General features: G+C 41.5%; 2 protein-coding genes across 3 annotated transcripts in view; one reads left to right on the top strand and one right to left on the bottom strand.

Moving 5' to 3' along the window:
- bcl2l16 (BCL2 like 16) overlaps positions 1-20,991 on the top strand; it is an 82,324-nt gene that overhangs the window by 14,287 nt on the left and 47,046 nt on the right. The gene's annotated exons all lie outside the window — the stretch shown is intronic.
- Positions 1-20,991, bottom strand: part of LOC125466553 (filamin-binding LIM protein 1-like) — a 33,266-nt gene that overhangs the window by 4,131 nt on the left and 8,144 nt on the right. Inside the window, exons 3-7 of the mRNA XM_048561153.2 lie at positions 19,445-19,626; positions 17,098-17,197; positions 14,563-14,732; positions 13,635-13,813; positions 11,563-11,683 (exon numbers count right to left, since the gene is read on the bottom strand). Of these exons, the coding sequence (XP_048417110.1) occupies positions 11,563-11,683; positions 13,635-13,813; positions 14,563-14,732; positions 17,098-17,197; positions 19,445-19,626 (752 nt within the window). The remainder of the gene's footprint in view (positions 1-11,562; positions 11,684-13,634; positions 13,814-14,562; positions 14,733-17,097; positions 17,198-19,444; positions 19,627-20,991) is intronic.

Here is a 20,991-nt window from a genome sequence, read left to right as displayed (position 1 = left end):
CCTCCCACCCACCCTCTTGCAAAAATTCCATCCCCTATTTCCAATTCCTCCGCCTCCGAGCATCTGCTCCCAGGATGAGGCATTCGACTCTGGCACATTCCAGATTTCCCACGTTCTTCAAGGACCGCAACTTTCCCCCCCGCAGTGGCTGAGAATGCCCTTGACCGCATCTCACACATTTACCGCAATACATCCCTCACACCCCACCCCCGCCACAACCGCCCCAAGAGGATCCCCCTCATTCTCACACCACCCCACCAACGTCCAGATACAACGCATCATCCTCTGACACTTCCGCCTTCTACAATCCGACCCCACCACCCAAGACATTTTTCCATCCCCACCCTTGTCTGCCTTCCAGAGAGACCACTCTCTCCATGACTCCCTTGTCCACTCCACACTCCCCTCCACACCCGGCACCTTCCCCTGCAACTGCAGGAAGTGCTACACTTGCCCTCACACCTCCTCCCTCACCCCCATCCCAGGCCCCAAGATGACCTTCCATATTAGGCAGATGTTCACCTGCACATCTGCCAATGTGGTATACTGTATTCATTGTACCCGGTGTGGCATCCTCTACATTTGGTGTAACCAAGCGGAGGCTTGGAGACCGGTTTGCAGAACACCTCCACTCGGTTCGCAATAAACAACTACACCTCCCAGTCGCGAACCATTTTAACGCCCCCTCCCATTCCTCAGATGACATGTCTATCATGGGCCTCCTGCAGTGCCACAATGATGCCACCCAAAGGTTGCAGGAACAGCAACTCATATTCCGCTTGGGAACCTTGCAGTCCAATGGTATCAATGTGGACTTCACCAGCTTCAAAATCTCCCCTTACACTGCATCCCAAAACCAGACCAGCTCGCCCCTCCCCACTCTGCGTCCCAAAACCAGCCCAGCCGGTCCCCACCTCCCTAACCTGTTCTTCCTCTCACCCATCCCTTCCTCCCACCTCAAGCTGCAGCTCCATCTCCTACCCACTAATCTCATCCCACCTCCTTGACCTGTCTTCCCTGGACTGATCTATCTCCCCACCTATTTTCTTTTCTCTCCATCTTCGGTCCGCCTTCCCCTCTCTCCCTATTTATTCCAGAACCCTCTCACCATACCCCTCTCTGATGAAGGGTCTAGGCCCGAAATGTCAGCTTTTGTGCTCCTGGGATGCTGTTTGGCCTGCTTTGTTCATCCAGCTTCACACCTTGTTATTTTAAATTTATGTTCCCTTGTTATGAACTTCAAACACAGCTGAGCTTTTACTCTATAAAAATTCATCTCTTTTCAAAAAATTTAACTCTCCTGTTTGTCTTGTCTGTTCCATATAAATAAACCCAATGTACGTAGCATCTTCCTATAATTGTAACAAAGACAGAAATTGCTGCAGAAACTTATGCTGCTAGACCTGAAGTTCTCCAGCAATTTTTCAGATTTCCGGTAGCTACAGTTTTGTGTTTTATCCTTATCTTAAGTAGTTTGTTATCCCTTCCACAAATACTGTTGAATTTATGTTGTACACCTCACCTCAAACACAGGAATAAGGAACCAGTATAGGCCTCTTGGCCCCTCAAGCCTGCCCTACCATTCAATAATATCATGACAGATCCAATTTTAATTAAAATTTTTTTTATAGAATGGAACATATGAAACTGCAGACACCAATACTTCATACATTTATCAATATTTCCTCATACGTGCACTCTTTCCATTTATAAAACCAAAACTGGAATCATTGTGAACTTGGGAACTGATACTTGGGACAAAGGGAAGATGTTTGTGGCTGATGAAGGTCAATCAACTCAGTTCTTGAATGTCTTAAGACTCCTCAAAATGGGGACCTAGGCCCAAACATCATCAGCTGCTTCAATGACCATCCCTACACAAGAAATATGAACAGGAGCAGGCTGTTCAGCTCTTTGAGTCTGCGCCACAATGCAATAGGATCATGGCTATTAACCTTTGATTCTCTTACTGATCAAGTATCTATCTATCTCTGCCTTAAATATACTCAAGGACTGTACCTTCACAGCTTTCAATGGCAAAAATTCAACCCTCAGAAGAAAATCCTCATCTCTGTCTTAAATTGGCACCTATTTATTCTGAGACTATGCTTTCTGGTCCTACACTTTTGGAGGAAGGGAAACATGCTCTCAGCATTTACCTAGTCAAGTTCCTTAACAATTCCCTGTGTTTCAGTGAGATCATTTCTCATTCTTCTAAAATTACAGCGGGCAAAGTCCCAGCCTGTTTAACCTTTGCTCATAAGGCAATCCCTCCAAATCATATAACAAGAAGAGAATGGGTACATTCAACAATGATTGCACAAAATGCAGCATTGTTTGCGAATCCTCTCCTATTGAAGCAGTTCATGTTCAAATAGAGTAAGACACGGATAATTTCCAGGTTTGGGTTAACAAGTGGTAAGTGATGTTAATGATCCACACACACACACACAGCAACTCCCGCAAGAGATAATCAAATCGCTTGACATTCCTTGGCTTAATCAATGCTGAACCCTCCACCGTCAACAGCTTGTGGGTTACCAATGACCAAAAACTGAAAAGGACTAGGCACATAAATAATGTGGCTCCGAGAGCAGCTTAGAACATAGGAATCTTGCAGCAAGTAACTCATCTCCTAACTCCCCAAAGTCCATTTACAGAAATAAAGTTAACACAATGTTCTAGAATTTCTTGTCAAAATAAAGTTAGTATTGGTCATGTGATAGGTTTCTACAACAATCCAATTTGCTTCACAACACTCTTTGGGAAATGATCTACTAGTCTTTTCTGGTCTGGCCGACATGACCTCCAGGCTTGGGGCAACATGGTTAACTCTTAACTGCCCTGAATTTGCCTAAGAAGCCATTCAATTGTACTTTCAAAATATGTGGGAGTAGGCAAATAAATAATAGCTTTGCCACATCCTGTATTTGAATTTTGAAGAAACTGAGATTGACTGAATACTGTCGTTGAGGCAGAAACGGAACAGCAACAACAGACAAAGTGCAGATGCTGTGCTGCTCAGATTGGGCTTTGTAAAAACAGCATTTTACCATCTGCCTTTCCAATTAGCTGCATTGACCATATTTAAAATGTTGTATTTGCACAGTAGATGTAATCCAGATTTGCCACAAAGTTGTCTCATCAAAAGCAATAAGTACCTTATTAACAACATGATGGTTAATTACTGCCAATCAACTTCTGGCATTGAATCACTGAAATCGAACAGTCTAATTCCTTTAAATGTAATGGATGGAATTTTTAAAAATGTTTACCGTTTCTCTTTAATGTTTCTCCCTCTATTTTTCTGTGGAAGACTAATGTTAAATGAAGCATTCTAATCTTCACTTATTTCTGTACTTTGTCTGTTTACTTCTTAGTCTTTCAGTCTGATTATTTCAAGGGATGCACAGTTTGTTGACCTGACTCCCTTGTATCATTATCAGCTTGCGCTTCTCATCACTTATGAGAAAAACAATAAAAATTTAAATAAGCACAAACAAATCTAACAGTGAGTGTTTTTTAATGCACTGCAGAGACTCATGTGGTTCAGTGTCCACAGTTTGAGCCAGGAGGCCTGGGTTCAAGTCCTACCTCTTCTAGGGGTATGTAATAACACATCTGGACAGATTGATTAGAAACATCCATACCTTGTAATGAAAAGAAAATACCTTTTTTTTAGGGAGCTCCTGCAATGCAGAGCTAGTGTCCCACCTTCTGAGGTAGGAGGCACGGGTTCGAGTCCTACTTGCTCCAGAGGTATGTCATAACATTTCTGAACAGGTTTATATTGAAAATATCTACAGTAAAATTAGGGTATAACGTTTTTGAGAGGATTTGTGGATGAGGTTGTAAATTTGCTCATTGAGTTGTGTGTTTGGTTGCAGACGTTTCATCACCCTGCTAGGTGATAGTCAGTGTACGTCCAGTGAGGAATTGGTGTTCTATCCTGCTTGTTATCTATATGCCTTTGTTTGCTGGGGTGCTTGGTATTACTTCCCATTCAGTTTTTCAGTGGTTTGTATATTGGGCCTAGTTCGATGTGTTTGTTGATAGAGTTTGGTCGGAATGCCAGGCCTCCATGAATTCTCTGGCAGGTCTCTGTTTGGCTCGTGCTATCATGGATATGTTGTCCCAAATGGATTTTTGTCCTTCTTTGTCCATGTGTATTGAGATCAGTGAGAATTAGTTGGCTGTCTTTGGTGGCTAATTGGTGTTTGACTACTCAGACCCTTAGGTATCAGGGTAGTCTGCAAACCAACAACCACCCTGCGACAGCTACTGACTACCATACAGGATCCTATACCCACAACCAATAAAACTAATGTAATATACAAAATACCTTGCAAGGACTGTGAAAAACGTTACATAGGCCAAACTGGAAGAAAACTGACATTAAGGATACATAAATACCAACTTTTACTATACAAACCCCTGAAACAGAACCTGAAAAGTAATGCCAAGCACCCCAGCAAACTGAGGCATGTAAGTAACAAACAAGACAGAATACCAACACTTCATCGGAGATGCACTGACAATGTTACCTAGCGGGGCAACAAAGTGGCCATAACCAAACACCAGCTCAGCAAGCAAGTCCACAACCTAAAATTAGGGCCATTAGGTGGATGGACTGGTTGAATCGAACTCACTGCCATAGCAGGGGAGATTTGTGAAAAGAACCATATTGCCATACAGAGATAATGGGAACTGCAGATGCTGGAGAATCCAAGATGGACAAGTGGACAAACACGATATTGCCATACACATACTTTACAACAACTTGGTTATGGTTATTCTGGTTTTCCTATAGTCATCGAGTGAAACAGCATGGAAACAGGGCCTTTGGCCTAAACTGGTCCATGCTGACCTTGGTGCCCTCTCAGCTAGTTCCAATTGCCCGCATTTGGTCCATATCCCTTCCCAACCATGTAGCTATCCAAATGTTTTTTTAAACTGTTGCTATTGTACCTGCCTCAACCACTTCCTTTGACAGCCAATTCCATATATTCTGTGTGAAGAAGTTGCCGCTCAGGTCTTTAAGTCTTTGCCCTCTCACCTTAAACCTATGCCCTCTAGTTTTCAATTCCCCATCTGTGCGATGCATATGCATATGCATATGCATCCATTCTATTTATGCCAATCATGAATTTATACACCTCAGTAAGGTCACCCTTCATTCTCCTACATTCCAAGGAATAAAGTCCTATTCTGGCCAACCTCTTCCTATAACTCAGGCCTATTAGTCCTGCCAACATCCTCATAAATTGTCTTTGCACAGTCTCCAGTTTAACCATGTCTTTCCAATCACAGAGGAGCAGGGAAGTCGAAACCCAAAACATCAACTTTCCTGTTCCTCTGATGCTACCTGACCTGCTGTGTTTCTTCAGCTCCACACTGTGTTGACTCTGACTCTAGCATCTGCAGGTCTTGCTAGCTCCAATTCTCAATCCAATTAGCTAGCTCTCCCTGGATCCCCTATAGTCTAACCTTTATGACTAGCCTGTCATGCAGGACCATGTCAAAGCTTTACTAAAGTCCATACAGACAACACCCACTGGCCTACCCTCATCTATCCTCTTGGTGACCTCTTCGAAAAACTCAGACTTGTGAGACATGACTTCCCATGCACAAATCCATTCTAACTATCCAAATGTTGGTTGATCTGTCCCTCAGTATCCTCCCCAATAACTTGCCTACCACTGATGTCAGGCTCACTTGCGTGTAGTTTCCCAGTTTGTCTTTGCTACTTTTCTTAAACAATGGAACAACATTAGCCACCCTCCAGTCTTCCGAAACTTCACCAGTGGCTAAAGATAAAGCAAAAATCTCTGCAAGGAAATCCGCAATGGTCGGAGGATGAATTTGATCAGGCCCAGGGGATTTATTCACTGTAATACAATTTAAGGCTGCAAACACCTCTTCTCTGGTAATATGTATGCGGTCCAAAACATCCCCACTTGTTTCCCGTATTTCCACAGCATCCATGATTCTCTCCTCAGTGTTTAGTGAGGAGAAATATTCATTAAAAATCTTCCCCATCTCCTGTGGCTCCACACAGACAACCGTGCTGATCTTTAAGGGAACCTATTCTCTCCCTAGCCACCCTTTTATCTTAATATAGCTATAGAACCTCTTGAGATTATACTTCACCTTATCTGCCAGATCCATCTCATACCCTCATTTTGCTCTTCCAATTTCCCTCAAGTGTGCTCCTACACTTTTTATAGTCATCTAGGGATTCACTTGAGCCCAATAGCTTAAATCCAATGTCTGCCTCCTTTTTCCTGACCAGAGCCTCAATATGCCTTGTCAGCCAGGGATCCCTAAACATGCCAGCTTTTCCCTTCACCCCAACAGGCACATACTGACCTTGAAGTCTTGATATCACACTTTTGAAAGCCTTCCATTTGCCAGTCATTCCTTTTCCTTACACACAAAATGTTGGCATACACTGCCAGCAGTGGTAGCAGAGTCAGATACATTTAAGTGGCTCTTGGATAGGCATAAAGATGATAGTAAAATGATGGGTATACAGATTAATTTAATCTTAGAGTAGAATAATAGATCGGCACAACATCCTGGGCCTAACAGCCTATACTGTGCTGTACCGTTCTATGTTCTTCGAACAGACTCACCCAATTGACTACTGCGAGATCCTACCTCATGGCCCCAAAATCGGCTCTGCTCCAGTTTAGTGCCTTAATCTGTGGATCTGTCCTATCCTAACTTTTTCCATAACTATGTTAAAACTAAGAGTTATGTTCTGTGGATCCAAAGTGCTGTCTGACTGGCACTTTGGTCTCTTGCCCTACCTCATTTCTTAACAGCTCGTCCAGTGTTGCACCCTTCCAAATAGGACCCTCTACATATTGACTTAGGAAACTTTCTTGGACACATTTGACAAATTCCAACCCCTCCAGGCCTTTTACACTCTGGGTGGCCCAGTCAACACAGAGGAAATTAAAATCTCCAACCAATACTACTGTTATTCCTACAGGTATTTGCAATCTCTCTAAATATCTGCTCCTCTGGTACTCGCTGAGTATTCGGGAGCCTTCAATACAGTCCCAGAGTGACCATACCTTTCTTGTTTCTAAGTTCTGACCATATGGCCTCATTTGACGACCCCTTAAGAATGTCCTCTCTCAGCACAGTTAAGTCCGTCCTTATCAAATGAGCAACTCCCCCTTACTTGTACTTCTGTCACATCCATGGCTTCTGTATCCTGGAACATTGAGCTGCCAGCCCTGTCCTTCTCTCAGCCATGTTTCTGTTATGGCTATAATATCCCAGTCCCCAGAGCCAATTCATGGCTTACCAGTCAGGCCTCATGCATTGAAATAAATGCACTTCAAACCATGAGTCATTTCCGTCTCTTCACTGTGCCCCTGGCTATTCTGAATAGTAAACTTGTTCTCAATGACTAACGTATTTTCCTGACTTCTCGATGGCCCCTCTCTTATTCAGAGTCCCACCCCTCCTGCCAAACTAGTTTAAACACTCCAGGATAACACTAACAAATGGACAATGGACCCCTCCAGTTCAAGTGCAACTCATCCTTCTTGTATAGGTCATCTCTGCCCCAGAAGAGATCCCAATGATCCAAGAACTGAAAACCCTGTCCCCTACACCAGTTCCTCAGCTGCACATTCATCTGGTCTATCTTTCTATGCTCACTGGTGCGTGGTACTGGGAGTAATCTGGAAATCACTACCTTTGAAGTCCTGCATTTTAACTTCTTGCCTAACTCCCAATACTCATTTCACAAAACTCCATCCCTTTGTCTACCCATGTCATTTGTATCAATGTGCACAAGGACCTCTGGCTGTTCAACCTCCCCCTTCAGAATGTCCTGCAACCACTCAGAGACATCCTTGACCCTGGCACCCGGGAGGCAACATACCATTCTGGTGTTTCTTCTGCAGCCGCAGAATCTCCTGTCTGTACCCTAGCATATTTGAGAAGATTAAGGCAAATAAACTAAATGCATTCAAAGTTAAATGAATGAAATGAGAAGTCATGGCTGCCTGTGTTTCTTTTGTAAGAGATGTCTTCCTGCTTAAATTTGTAACACTAATTCTTCAAGAATGTATGATTTATCAGCAATTATCCAAAAATAAACCCCCAAAAAGTTATAATTACCAAAAGTTCAACCTTCAGTCATGACAGGGGTGTAACATTCTAGTTTTAAATGTGGCATTGAGGCCTAGGGATTTCTTTTTTTAAAAACAGGTTTTCTTCATGTAGAAATCATCAGCGTGTTGATAAGTGTGAAATTTGACTTCAGGTCTGACTCACGTGGATCTGCATAGAAAAATCTATTGAGATGAACATCCGTTAAATAAACTGACTTTTGCCATTAACAAATGGTATGAGAGGGGGAGGGGGCAGGGAGGTGGAGTGGGAGTCAAGGACATCGCTGGTAAGCCTCATCCTGCCTTCAACTGACATCCATCTATCTTCGAGCAAGAAACGCTAGAAAGTGATTTAGGAGTACAAAAATATTTTTATTCCCTCTGAACTCTGAAGCCAATTCTACAGCCCTAATAGCACATCTAACTCAGCACAGGCTGGCATTGGAACCTGGGACTTTCCTGGTCTGTATGACTCTCAACTATTTGTGTTGTGTTTATTCGCTAAGCTCTTGCAATTTTTGCACTTTGAGCCCTCAATGTTTAGCTGATACTGCACCATGTGACGTTGACTTCAGTCCAAGGTTTGCTATGCACTCGTTTGAATTGATTAATCAGTGCAGGCTGTGCAAAGACTGCTAATGCATAACAAATTACACAAGCAACTTTGTAGCAATGCATAAACACTGCAAATAAGTTAGCAAGCACCATTAAGTTTTTATATGAAACTCTCTCACATTGAAAATATCTCTTATTCACAAATAATTTCAAATGCAGTGATTATAGCTTTGGAGGTAAATGGAACAGCTATTCTGTACAGCAACAGTCCTCAAAATGAGTTGAGTGACGTGTTAATTTGTTTTTGGTGATGCTGTTGAGGAAGGAATTTTGGTCAGGATGCCAAGAGAACTCAAGAGTCCTCTTCAAATACTGTAGGGGGCAGTTTAATTTTTCATCTGAATGGAACCAGTTGTAACAAAGTAGCAACCTCCACATAATATCAACTGGATTTTAAAGATGGAATTTTTAAAAAAAATCTCTAAATTGTCCCCTGTAATTATGACAGAATAGCCTTGAAAATACCAAAGATAAGTCTAAAAGCTTACGTCATTTTTTACGGGATTTCTGTAACTCCCTTGCCAAAGTTATGTTGGATAAACAGGAGAATATTCACAAAAATTTATCCTGTTTTTGCCCAAATTCAATTATGGATCAAAACCACAATTTCCTCACTTGGAGGAAAGATCAAAGCCAACATTTGTTTAGGTCTGACTGTCCATAAATCTACAGACTTTCTCATAAGCCTGTTATGGCATTGATCATAGAAAAATAGGCCAAAGAACTATGTAATTAAATATTCTGCCCCCCTGCCAAAAAAAAATCCAGACTTGTCAATCCCACCTCTTGAGCCCATATCCCAATTATGAATTTGAACTGCTTGGGGAATGTCAGGTAAATGTTTCCATTCCACACATTAGAAGACAGAATAGAGTTGCGTATTAAAAATTGTCATTTCTTGTATTGTTTCCAGAATTTAACAGCTGAAAATTTTGACATGCATCTTTCTCTCATAAGGAGTGAAGCTGAAACCACATTGGAATTTCATAAAGGTCAATTCACTTCTTCCCGGGTATGGTGTTGTCTGATAAATGTAACTGAGCTGTATTAACTTTCCATCTTTCCTAGATTGCACTTTTAGCGAAGAAAGGTCACTTCTAAAAGGTTTCTCAGGTTTCCTTGAAAATTAAATTCACTTGAGACTGGGATGCAAATACAGGGGCTGCCAGACCAATCGTCATTTTTACCTCCTCTCTCAACAGTAGATCTTTGCCTTCTGTTTGCTCCACTATACCTGTCCCAGAAGTCTAGTGCCTAGAGTGTGTACATTCATTTCAATGCTGCAATTGAGGCAGTTTTACTTTGTGTGATAATGACACTAAGATTGTACAATCCCGTCATGAATATGAAGATTAAATTGTACTGAAGCCACCTCTTATTAAATGGCACAGACAAATATGATGGTCCATGAAGAAAACACTCACTCAGCCTTTATCACATTAATTAGATAAGCAGAGAATTTCAGCCAATCATAACTAAGGATGGCCTGGGAAAGTAAATTTGAAGCAATAGACGGCATGTCACAAGGAGTGTTTTAGCAATGGTTCCCTTCTGTGTGGACCTGTATAGCACAGTAGATGAGTCAGTCATCTGGGCTTATTACAGGTGAGCTTTGTCTTTATCTGAGTCACATGCATATACACTTGTCATGCAAGTGGGAACAGAAACTTATTTTACTTTCCTCACTCAAGATCTTGAAGCTAAATACAAGCCAAACAGTGTTAGGCTGAGATTAACTAACTCTGCAGAGAGACAAAAATCAAAGCCAAATCTCCATAGTCTGTACAGTTCAATGACTCAGTGACTTAACTGTCATGACCATAGATCATAATTGGAGATCACATATGGACATATTAAACATTTAAGTTCCCACTTTATTTTCTAAGAAAAACTGATACAACCAAAATGAATGCAGATATAAATCTAGTAACTATCACAAGAGGAATTCTGGAATGTCATACCTGAAAATGTCGAGGATGCTCCACAAAGAAGAAATGTACTACAAGCTGAACTGTAATCCCCTGTGAATATTTCAGATTGTGAACATAATGGGTTTTGACAAAAAGAGAGCAGACCAGACAAGAAAGTGTGTTTTGTGTCTTTCCTCTTTAAAGCATTGACAAGAAAAGGGGTTGAAAGCCACTTCAACCCTGGTCTGTGCATGCTAGTGGACAAAGATGTGCTCATGAGCTGAGATACTCGTGTAATAGCCGGTATTCAAGCACCAATGCACTGTGAAGGTCACAGTTGAAAAAAAGCAACCAATAGCCTTGTTCTGAGTGCTCAAAGCTAGCAAAAAAGAAACACAAAAGAATTTCAATGAATCTGCAAAGCAACGAATCTTTTTAAAATCAACTGCTCAACTATCAACAATCCACTATCTACTCTTCATAAGCAATGCCGAGACTGAACCATATATCTTTTAACTTTTTTATCTTTTTGGATTCACTTGACATTTCCAATCTGTGTGTGTGTGTGTTGCATTATTGTTTCTTTGTACATTTAATATCTATTGGAATGGCTCTTTTGTTAACTCAAGAAAGCCTGGCTTTCATAACATAAATTAAATTAATTTGATCTGGGAGAAAGGATACCAATGTAAATACATTTTATTATGAACAACTGAGGCTCTGGATGAACAGGGTGCGGTTGCCAGTTCATTCCTTTTCATCTGGGAGCTTGACAATTTGGGATATACTGTCTGGAACAGTATGGATTTTAGAAGTCTCATCTGGGATCAGATCATAACAAATATATCCACTGCTAGAAACGCTGGCCTACCCAGAGTCTCTATCAATATATTAGATTTTACCTCACATCTGTAGCAATTGACATGAAAGTGGCGCCCAAATAGTTCAATGTTGAGGCACTCCTCCTCAGCAGTTTCTGGTATAATTGGCTTTTCACATACAGAACATTGTGGAGCATATCGCCTGTAGGCAAGAGATAAATGTCAGAAAAGTATACTGATTTTAATAAAAATGATCGTTTTTCAGAAAATGTCACAAGATTTTGACAGGGAGTCAATTTATTTCATCCCACTGAATTTTTCCCAAACTCGCTTCTAAGTGCTGACTCCGGAACACATAGATAACTGGCACTCCCTCTCTCCCTATTCCAGTTCCCTCTCCCCATCCCCCTCTCTGATGAAGGGTCTAGGCCCGAAACGTCAGCTTTTGTGCTCCTGAGATGCTGCTTGGCCTGCTGTGTTCATCCAGCTCCACACTGTTATCTTGGCACTCCTCTCGGTTCTTGGCACCGATGTATTCAGATTCAGATAGTGTGCATCAGCAGATTCTTTGACTGTTTAGAGCCAAACCTGACGCTATCTTCTTTAAACATCTACAAACAAATTTTTCAAACTAATCATCAGTAAGAAAAAAATCACTTAATTACATGAAACGACCGTGTGGAGCTGCAGGAACACAGAGGAGCAGGAAAGTTAACAAATCAGAAGGGTGCCAACCCGACGTCACGTTCCTGCTTCTCGGACGCTGCCCGGCGTGCTGTTTCTCCAGCACCACACTGTTGTTTCTGACTCCAGTATCTGCAGTTCTTGCTATCTTCGAGTCACTTTTAATTGCATTCCTGTTTTAGTTGCAGGCGCGCAAAATGGAGTGAATCTCAAACTATCCACTTGAAAGAATTGACTAAAACACGACAAATTGCTGCAGCCCCAGGCCAAAAGTATTAGTCTCAAGTACATTTAGTGACTCTTGGTGGAAGTCTCTTTACAGTGTTTACTTTTACAAGTTTATTTTTGAAGAGTTTGGATTTCAAAAAGCAAATAGACCACTTGACACTACTGTGACCTAGTTATTTCTGAGCATTATAGACAATTATTGAATGGCGTGCCATAGGAGCCATATAACAATTAAGTAATAAGTTTTCGGGACAAAATTCTAATAATAATTTGCAGCAGTAAACTTCAGAGAACATTGGGGAACCCAATGTGTCATTGGCAGGCGCGGTAGTTCCAAAATGCAACAGTGCCGCATGGTGATGGTAAACAGTGTTGCAGTCTTGTATAAGATTTCCGACTAAATCTCGCTACGTTTTGAGTCACCGTGAATGGCAAAGGTGACACCATAAATAATTTGCTACTTTTACCTGATTGCCATCAACAAGCTAGCATGTTTGTCTGTCAGAAATAGCAAATACATAAGACTTCTTCAATTTATCGTCTACATCAGAAGAGCAGGAAAACAAACGTTTCGGGCCGAAACCTTTCGTTAGAGCTCGAAGGGTGAGGGAGCCCAGAAATAAATGGGGAGGGGGCGCGGAAAGGGTAGGAGAGATGCTGTTAAGTAGATGCAGGTATGAGGTTATTGTGATTAGTTTCCGCCCGAAACGTTGACTGTCCTGTTCCTCTGATGCTGTCTGACCAGCTGTGCTTTTCCAGCTTCACATCGATGGACTTAGGTTTCCACCACCTACAGTCCACATTGTCTCCTTTCTTCAAATTTATCGTTTTGATTGCAACTTACTTAAATCAGTACATTTTTCACATGGAAAACAAACAAAACAAACCTAGAATGGACTTCTGAGTAGGGCTGGAGGCAGAAATCGTGGATGCTATTAAGAAACACGGTAAGTTGGCACGGTACTGGCCTGACTGGAGTGTACGTATCTAAATGAAAGCATCAGACCTGAGCCGCCTTTCCCTCATTTGATAACCAGGGTTGCTGAGGCCAATTGACATCAGCAGCCTACCACATAGTACATTTATTCACCAAACCATTTCAAAATCAAGGAGTGTATAAGAGATGTTAAATGAATTTGCAATACTCATGGTTTTCCAACTCAGAGTTGAACATCTACGCACAAAGCAGCCAATGCTGAAACAATCATTTTCAGCGCTATGGAGGAATGTTGAAATTATACCTCTGGAAGTCTTCAAGGCAGTAAATCTCCTTATCCTGGTTCACTCCAAAACGTTCACTTCCAATGAGACGATTACAGACAACACATCTGAAACAATCAGAATGGAAAGCCTTGTCCATGGCTTTTGTAAACTGATCCATTATTGGTTTTCTGCATTTCTCACATTTCTCCAAAGTATCCTGGAATTGTAGCAGAAAAGACACAGTTATGCACCATATTGCATATGTCGAATCAGATTAGGTAACTTTGTTGACTCTTTTAATGAACAGTTTGTTCCGTACTGTAGAAAGAATGACTCTGTTTGAGATGGTGCAAAAGGTAGGACCTTATTAGGGCGGATGCCCTTCTCATCTACCTAATGCGTATCCCAGTTTGACATTTTCATGTTTAGTGCGTGCCACATGACACAAGCCAGACATTTTCACCTTGTTGAAGCTATTGAACGGGAATATTTTTAATGTGGAGGTTGGACTGGGTGGACAAAATCCGAAGTCACACAAAACCAGGTTATGGGCCAACAGGTTTATTTGAACTCATAAGCTTTTGTAGTGCTGTTCCTTCTTCAGGTGAGATCTGTGCCGTATATTATGAAAGGAAAGAAAGGTTTGACTGCCAGCTCCAGTCCATCCTCGAGCGCATCCAATATGGAAAAATGGCAAGACAATAAGTATTCAAGGTGGGATTAGCAATCTTTTTTCAAGGTCATTGTAATTTCTCATTCAGATCCTGGTGTCAGCTGTAGTGTCTATTCAGTAAGCATAGAGTTGATGTGCACAATGATGTAACCAATGTAAATAAAACTTCAACACTATCTTAGATTAGTAATCATATTATTAGAAAAAAAATCAGTACCTTCGAGACAAGAGAGAAGTAAAACCTTTATAGAAAGAACATAAGCTGTTCAATATGAAAGAAATAGCTGTTATACCTGGTAGCAGGAGTTACAGTGAGGGTTGTCATCCAGATTGTAAAAGGTTTTTCCCACCAGTTTGCACTGACATTTTCTACATTTCAAGCAATCCTCATGGAATATTTTGCCCATGGCTTCAACAGCAGGTGTCATTGTCGGAATAAGCTGGTTGCAAGATGCACAAATATCTAGGAAAGGGAGAAGACCATGATGTTAACTCAGAGATTAGCACTGTCGCAGAATCAGGATTAGGAGGTTGAAGGGCAACTTTATAGAAGTTCACTACTTTATAAAGGGGTAAAGATAGAATTAATGATAGTTGTCTTTTCCCTAGGATGGTGGGATTTCAAGACCAGGGTACAGTTTTAAGGTGCGTGAAGAGACATTTAAAAAAGACGAGGGTCAAATTGTTTACAAAGAGGGTGGTTCACATGTGGAATGAACTTCCTGAGGAAATGGGTACAATTATGATGTTTAATAGATATTTGGATAAGTGCATGAATAAGTAAAATTTGAAGGAATATGGGCCAGGAGCAGGCAGGTGGGACCAGGTCAGTTTGGGATTATGGTCAGCATGGACTAGTTGTCTGTTTCTTTGCTGTATGACCCTACCACTATATAACTCTATTGCATCTCAGCCTGACTGGATCTGAGATAATAAAATTTCAGTGCCATATAAAAGAATCCCAATCAGGCTAAGACTCAAAAGGATAGCACGTTCCGGACATTCAAGTTTCATAAAAACTTGCAGAACCCTGCAGTCTCACAGAAACTAGCAAGCCCCAACCTCACCAAGATTCATACACACTCATAGCAGGACACCATTTAAGTAGCCATGAGATAAAGTACTCAGTGTATGAGAAACCGCAGCTGAAAATCCAAATTTCATACATTCTGTAGTTTTCCCCTCGCCTTCAGAAATCTAATTCCCATGCTCTGACATTTCTCCCTCTATCTGCATTAATATTTTAGAGTCATCTCATTAAACTTATTGCTTTAGCCAAGCATTTGGTAATCCCTTCCAATGGTCCATTTTTCCCTTACATCTCTGTAAAGCTTTCTAACATGTTTTTCAATGTTTAAGTTTCTCTTTTAGGGGGTACTTTGGCCTCATTATTAATGCTAGCAATAAGAGCATTTTCTAGCAACATTCTGTGCCACCAAAGAGCACTGATTTTTCACCACAAATTGTGAGCACCGTTTTGAAGCCAACAATTCAAAATGGGCTTTGTTTGGCTTTAGGTGAAAAGCCAAAACCATACATATAATATTGCTGTATTTTCTGTACTAGCTTTACTAAAGAAACCAAATCAGTACAAGAATCATTTGTACTATCCTTCAGAATTTCAACCCTTTATTATAGGGTACATGTTTTACTGAACATTTTTTGTGATCACGAAAGGAACTTCTTTATTGAGGGACGTTAAATATTTTCCATTTCATACACTCAGTTACCATTATCAGACATGCTCAGATCTGATAAAGCAGGAGTTCAATAAAACATAACACTCCCTCTCTACTTTTCCAATAAAATGTGCTGTTATCGCTACTCCAAAAGCATAACTCTTGAACCACAGTGACAGTCTTCCGTTTATCCAACATAATGAGTATTACAATATAGGTGGTAGGATGTTGCAGGTGTACATCCTCTGGAACTTGTTTCAAGCGTGCCCCAGCTTCATGTAAAATAATCATTGTTGAAAATCTTCAACAATTTCAGGTGAACAGCCAATCCAATATTGTCAAACAGCTATTGCACATTAACCACAGCAGCAGGACCATCTATTTTAGCATCTGTGCATTAAACGAGCACATGCTATACTCACATAATATTTGCTCGACACTAACCTCCAATCAGCAGCCAAAGAAGCAAAAAACAATTTTAACGGCTTCCTTTTTCAATTCACCAACAAATGCATAAAAATATTTAAGTTCCTATGCATACACCCATGAATACGGATTTTTGAGGTCATATACCCAATTACCACACCTATTATTTGTGTTAAATTTACTAATCAGAAACTCAATAAGTTACTTCTTGAGTTTGAGTCTGCCACATTGGTCCAGCTCACTGCATCATCCAGTCCCCCTATTTAAAGTGGAATTTTAAATTAATTGCAGTGGTGTTTAAAGACTCTTTGTGCCCCTCTCTTCATTACAAGCTTTACACAGTCCAGCTGACCAAATTAGTTATTGATTTTGCAGTGTTTGGTGAAAATCATTCTGATTATTTAAACAAGATGGTAATAAATATCAGCAGATCTAAGATGTAAATTTGATATGCGGCTTGTTTGGAATTCTAAAGAAAGTCATATCAAACTTGAAGTATTAACTTTCTTTAGCACTTCATGGGCGCTGATAGACCTGCTGAGCTTCTATAGCACTTGCTGTTTTGACCTCTGATCTCCAGCATGTACAGTACCTTACTTGTATTAAGAGGTGAATTGTTGAACCACCTGCACACTAGACTCGCTATGCAGTACTCCCAGCAATACTTTTGAAGCAGAGAGTCAGTGAATGCATTTATAATTTGATGTTGAGTCGGCCACCTACCTTGCTTAGAATCTGGTAATCCATTCAACTTGTCATTCACTGTTTGAGTCAGGGAATCTTTCTGTTCGAGTCTTGCAGGTTTAGAGGGCATGGAAAATTCCTAGTACAAAGAAGGAATATATCAAAAGAAAGCAAATAACTTATTTGCATATAAAACTTCTCTGGTTAACATATGGGGATCAGATTTGTCCTCGGCTGCTTTGGGAAGCGAGAAATGCAATTGCTTCGCCACTTGCGAAAATCTTTGCATCCTCGCTCTCCACTGGAGTCGTACCTGAGGACTGGAGAGAGGCAAATGTAATTCCTCCCTTCAAGAAAGGAAATAGGGAAATCCCCGGCAATTATAGACCGGTAAGTCTCACGTCTGTCGTCTGCAAGGTGTTAGAAAGGATTCTGAGGGATAAGATTTATGACCATCTGGAAGAGCATGGCTTGATCAAATACAGTCAACACGGCTTTGTGAGGGGTAGGTCATGCCTTACAAACCTTATCGAGTTTTTTGAGGATGTGACTAGAAAAGTTGATGAGGGTCGAGCTGTGGATGTGGTGTATATGGACTTCAGTAAGGCATTTGATAAGGTTCCCCATGGTAGGCTCATTCAGAAGGTCAGGAGGAATGGGATACAGGGGAACTTAGCTGCTTGGATACAGAATTGGCTGGCCAACAGAAGACAGCGAGTGGTAGTAGAAGGAAAATATTCTGCCTGGAAGTCAGTGGTGAGTGGAGTTCCACAGGGCTCTGTCCTTGGGCCTCTACTGTTTGTAATTTTTATTAATGACTTGGACGAGGGAATTGAAGGATGGGTCAGCAAGTTTGCAGACGACACAAAGGTCGGAGGTGTCGTTGACAGTGTAGAGGGCTGTTGTAGGCTGCAGCGGGACATTGACAGGATGCAGAGATGGGCTGAGAGGTGGCAGATGGAGTTCAACCTGGATAAATGCGAGGTGATGCATTTTGGTAGGTCGAATTTGAAAGCTGAGTACAGGATTAAGGATAGGATTCTTGGCAGCGTGGAGGAACAGAGGGATCTTGGTGTGCAGATACATAGATCCCTTAAAATGGCCACCCAAGTGGACAGGGTTGTTAAGAAAGCATATGGTGTTTTGGCTTTCATTAACAGGGGGATTGAGTTTAAGAGTCGTGAGATCTTGTTGCAGCTCTATAAAACTTTGGTTAGACCGCACTTGGAATACTGCGTCCAGTTCTGGGCGCCCTATTATAGGAAAGATGTGGATGCTTTGGAGAGGGTTCAGAGGAGGTTTACCAGGATGCTGCCTGGACTGGAGGGCTTATCTTATGAAGAGAGGTTGACTGAGCTCGGTCTCTTTTCATTGGAGAAAAGGAGGAGGAGAGGGGACCTAATTGAGGTATACAAGATAATGAGAGGCATAGATAGAGTTGATAGCCAGAGACTATTTCCCAGGGCAGAAATGGCTAGCACGAGGGGTCATAGTTTTAAGCTGGTTGGTGGAAAGTATAGAGGGGATGTCAGAGGCGGGTTCTTTACGCAGAGAGTTGTGAGAGCATGGAATGCGTTGCCAGCAGCAGTTGTGGAAGCAAGGTCATTTAAGAGACTGCTGGACATGTATATGGTCACAGAAATTTGAGGGTGCATACATGAGGATCAATGGTCGGCACAACATTGTGGGCTGAAGGGCCTGTTCTGTGCTGTACTGTTCTATGTTCTATGTTCTATGTTTGAGGACTCTGGGACTAAACTCAGTGGAGTTTAGATGGATGGGGGTGGGATCTAATTGAGACTTTCAGAATACTGAATGACCCAGACAAATTGGATTTTGGGAAGATGCTTCCATTGGTAGGAGAGTGTAGGACCCAAGGGCACAGCATTATACTAAAGGGAAGGCCTTTTAGAACGGAGATAAGGAGAAACTTTTTCAGGCAGAGAGTGGCGAATCTATGGAATTCGTTGTCACTGAAGGCTGTCCCAATTAACTGTCACAAAAGCCAGGTAATTAGTACATTTATGACTGAGACAGATAGGTTCTTGATTATCAAGGGTTATGGGGAGAAAGCAGGAGAATGGGGTTGAGGAACTTATCAGCCATAATTGAATGACAGAGCAAACTCAATGGGCTGAAAGGCCTAATTTCTGCTCCTATGTCTTATGGTCTTATTTGAATCTGCTTTGTTTCATTTGTCTGTCATTTCCTAAAATATTGGGAAATCATGTTTCTGAGTGGCAGTGATGCCCATACATTGAATTCCATTCACTCACCTGTCTGGGTTCACACATCAAAGTGTTGAAGCCTCTAATGAAATGTATCCTATTGAGAATCAATACTTTCAAGAGGCTAAAGAAGAAAGAAGCTTGTTTGCATTGCCTACCTGCTGCTTTGGACTTGCTCCAACATTTGATTTCAGCAGCCTGCTTTGTTTGGAATCGGATAAGGATGGGACTGGTTCTTCACAGGCTTGCAGAGGTGGAGGAGGAGGAAAAGGCATCTCATTGGAGTGAAATGCATCTTTTGTCTTCTCTGGAGCAGGTGGTGGTGGTAGTGGGGGGAAATCTGCAAGGTGAAACCATATAATAGAGACTCAGAAGAACAAAGTTGTATAGTCCCAGGGCAATCCATGTCAAGTTGCTGTGACACATACTCTCTTGCTGTTTAAACAAAGCCGCCACACAAGTCAGGAATAAAACATCTCATGACGGTACCACATGATTGTTAAAGCAGAAGTGATTAAAAAGTCACAATTTTCTTTTAGGTAATTTCTGAGAAATCAGATTTGGTAAGGGACCTGATCCGCAAATAGTTTTGAATTATTTGGAAAAACTAGAATGGTTCTTTCTCAATTTCTTTCCCTCTTCTTTGGAGGATTGTCAGCCTACTGTATAGATGCTGGCTGACCTGATTCTATGCAAAAGCACACATTTTTCATTTGAAATTGAGTATTGGCCAGATGGATGACCATGTAGCTATCATAACCAAGTCCACTCCTTTATTCACCTAATGTCTTGTATACATGTATTTCACAGCAAAATTCACTGCACAATGATCATGAAGGAGAATAAATACTGACTGATGTTTCTTCTATTTAAGTTAGGGGTGTTGAAGGAAATGGAGCATCTTCTACAGTCTCCCTCCCACAGGCATCACTTAACCGTGATTGACTAATTTGCATTGACGTAGAAATGAACTGGAACTTTCTTTGTCAGTTTAGCTCAGCAGCATAATAAGAGATGTATTTTTCTTCTCTATAATTGGGACAGCCTTTCCAACTGCATAGTGTTGGTGGGACAGAACATACTCAGGAATGCTGATAGTGGTGTCTGTGAGGAATGATTTTGAGAGAATGACGGTGTGTGGAATTTTCCAGTTTTCAGTTAAAGCCCTTTACTGAGTGAGATTCATGGTGCCCAGTCTGCCATGGCTTGGAATGACTTTTCTCATGAAATCTTCCACCCTTCACTCTTAGTTATCAACTAGGCTTTTGGATACGTTGCTCGGGGAACTGCGTGGCAGTAGAGGTGATGGAGATGTTCACTACCGCCGGGATCTTCTAGCATAAATAGTGCTGGCACCATATTTATAGCCCAGCTGCACATCAAGCCAGAAACTGGCCCACACTCTGCAGCAAATGACTGTTAGCATAGTGCTGAAGAAAGGCAAACTCACTCCTTGCTGCGCAGACAGGAACCTGAAGGTCCTGATGGCATAGATGATGGGGAGGAGGGCTGTTCTTTCTCCTGTGAGACTGCCACAGAAAGCCTGGCTACCAGACCAAGTCAACCTGGATCCAAATTGCACCTCAGTCTGCACCATGTCCTTGGTGAAGCAGGAGGCCCAGCAGTGCAAGAAAAATATCAACAATCTTCTATGCTCCTCAAAAGGTTAACACCACCATCTTCTGTCTGCAACCTAAATTTCACA

The sequence above is a fragment of the Stegostoma tigrinum genome, chromosome 28, assembly GCF_030684315.1.
Source record: "Stegostoma tigrinum isolate sSteTig4 chromosome 28, sSteTig4.hap1, whole genome shotgun sequence".
Classification (NCBI taxonomy): Eukaryota; Metazoa; Chordata; class Chondrichthyes; order Orectolobiformes; family Stegostomatidae; genus Stegostoma; species Stegostoma tigrinum.
Note: the sequence above shows the minus strand (reverse complement) of the source record. Positions and strands in the feature narration are given on the sequence as shown.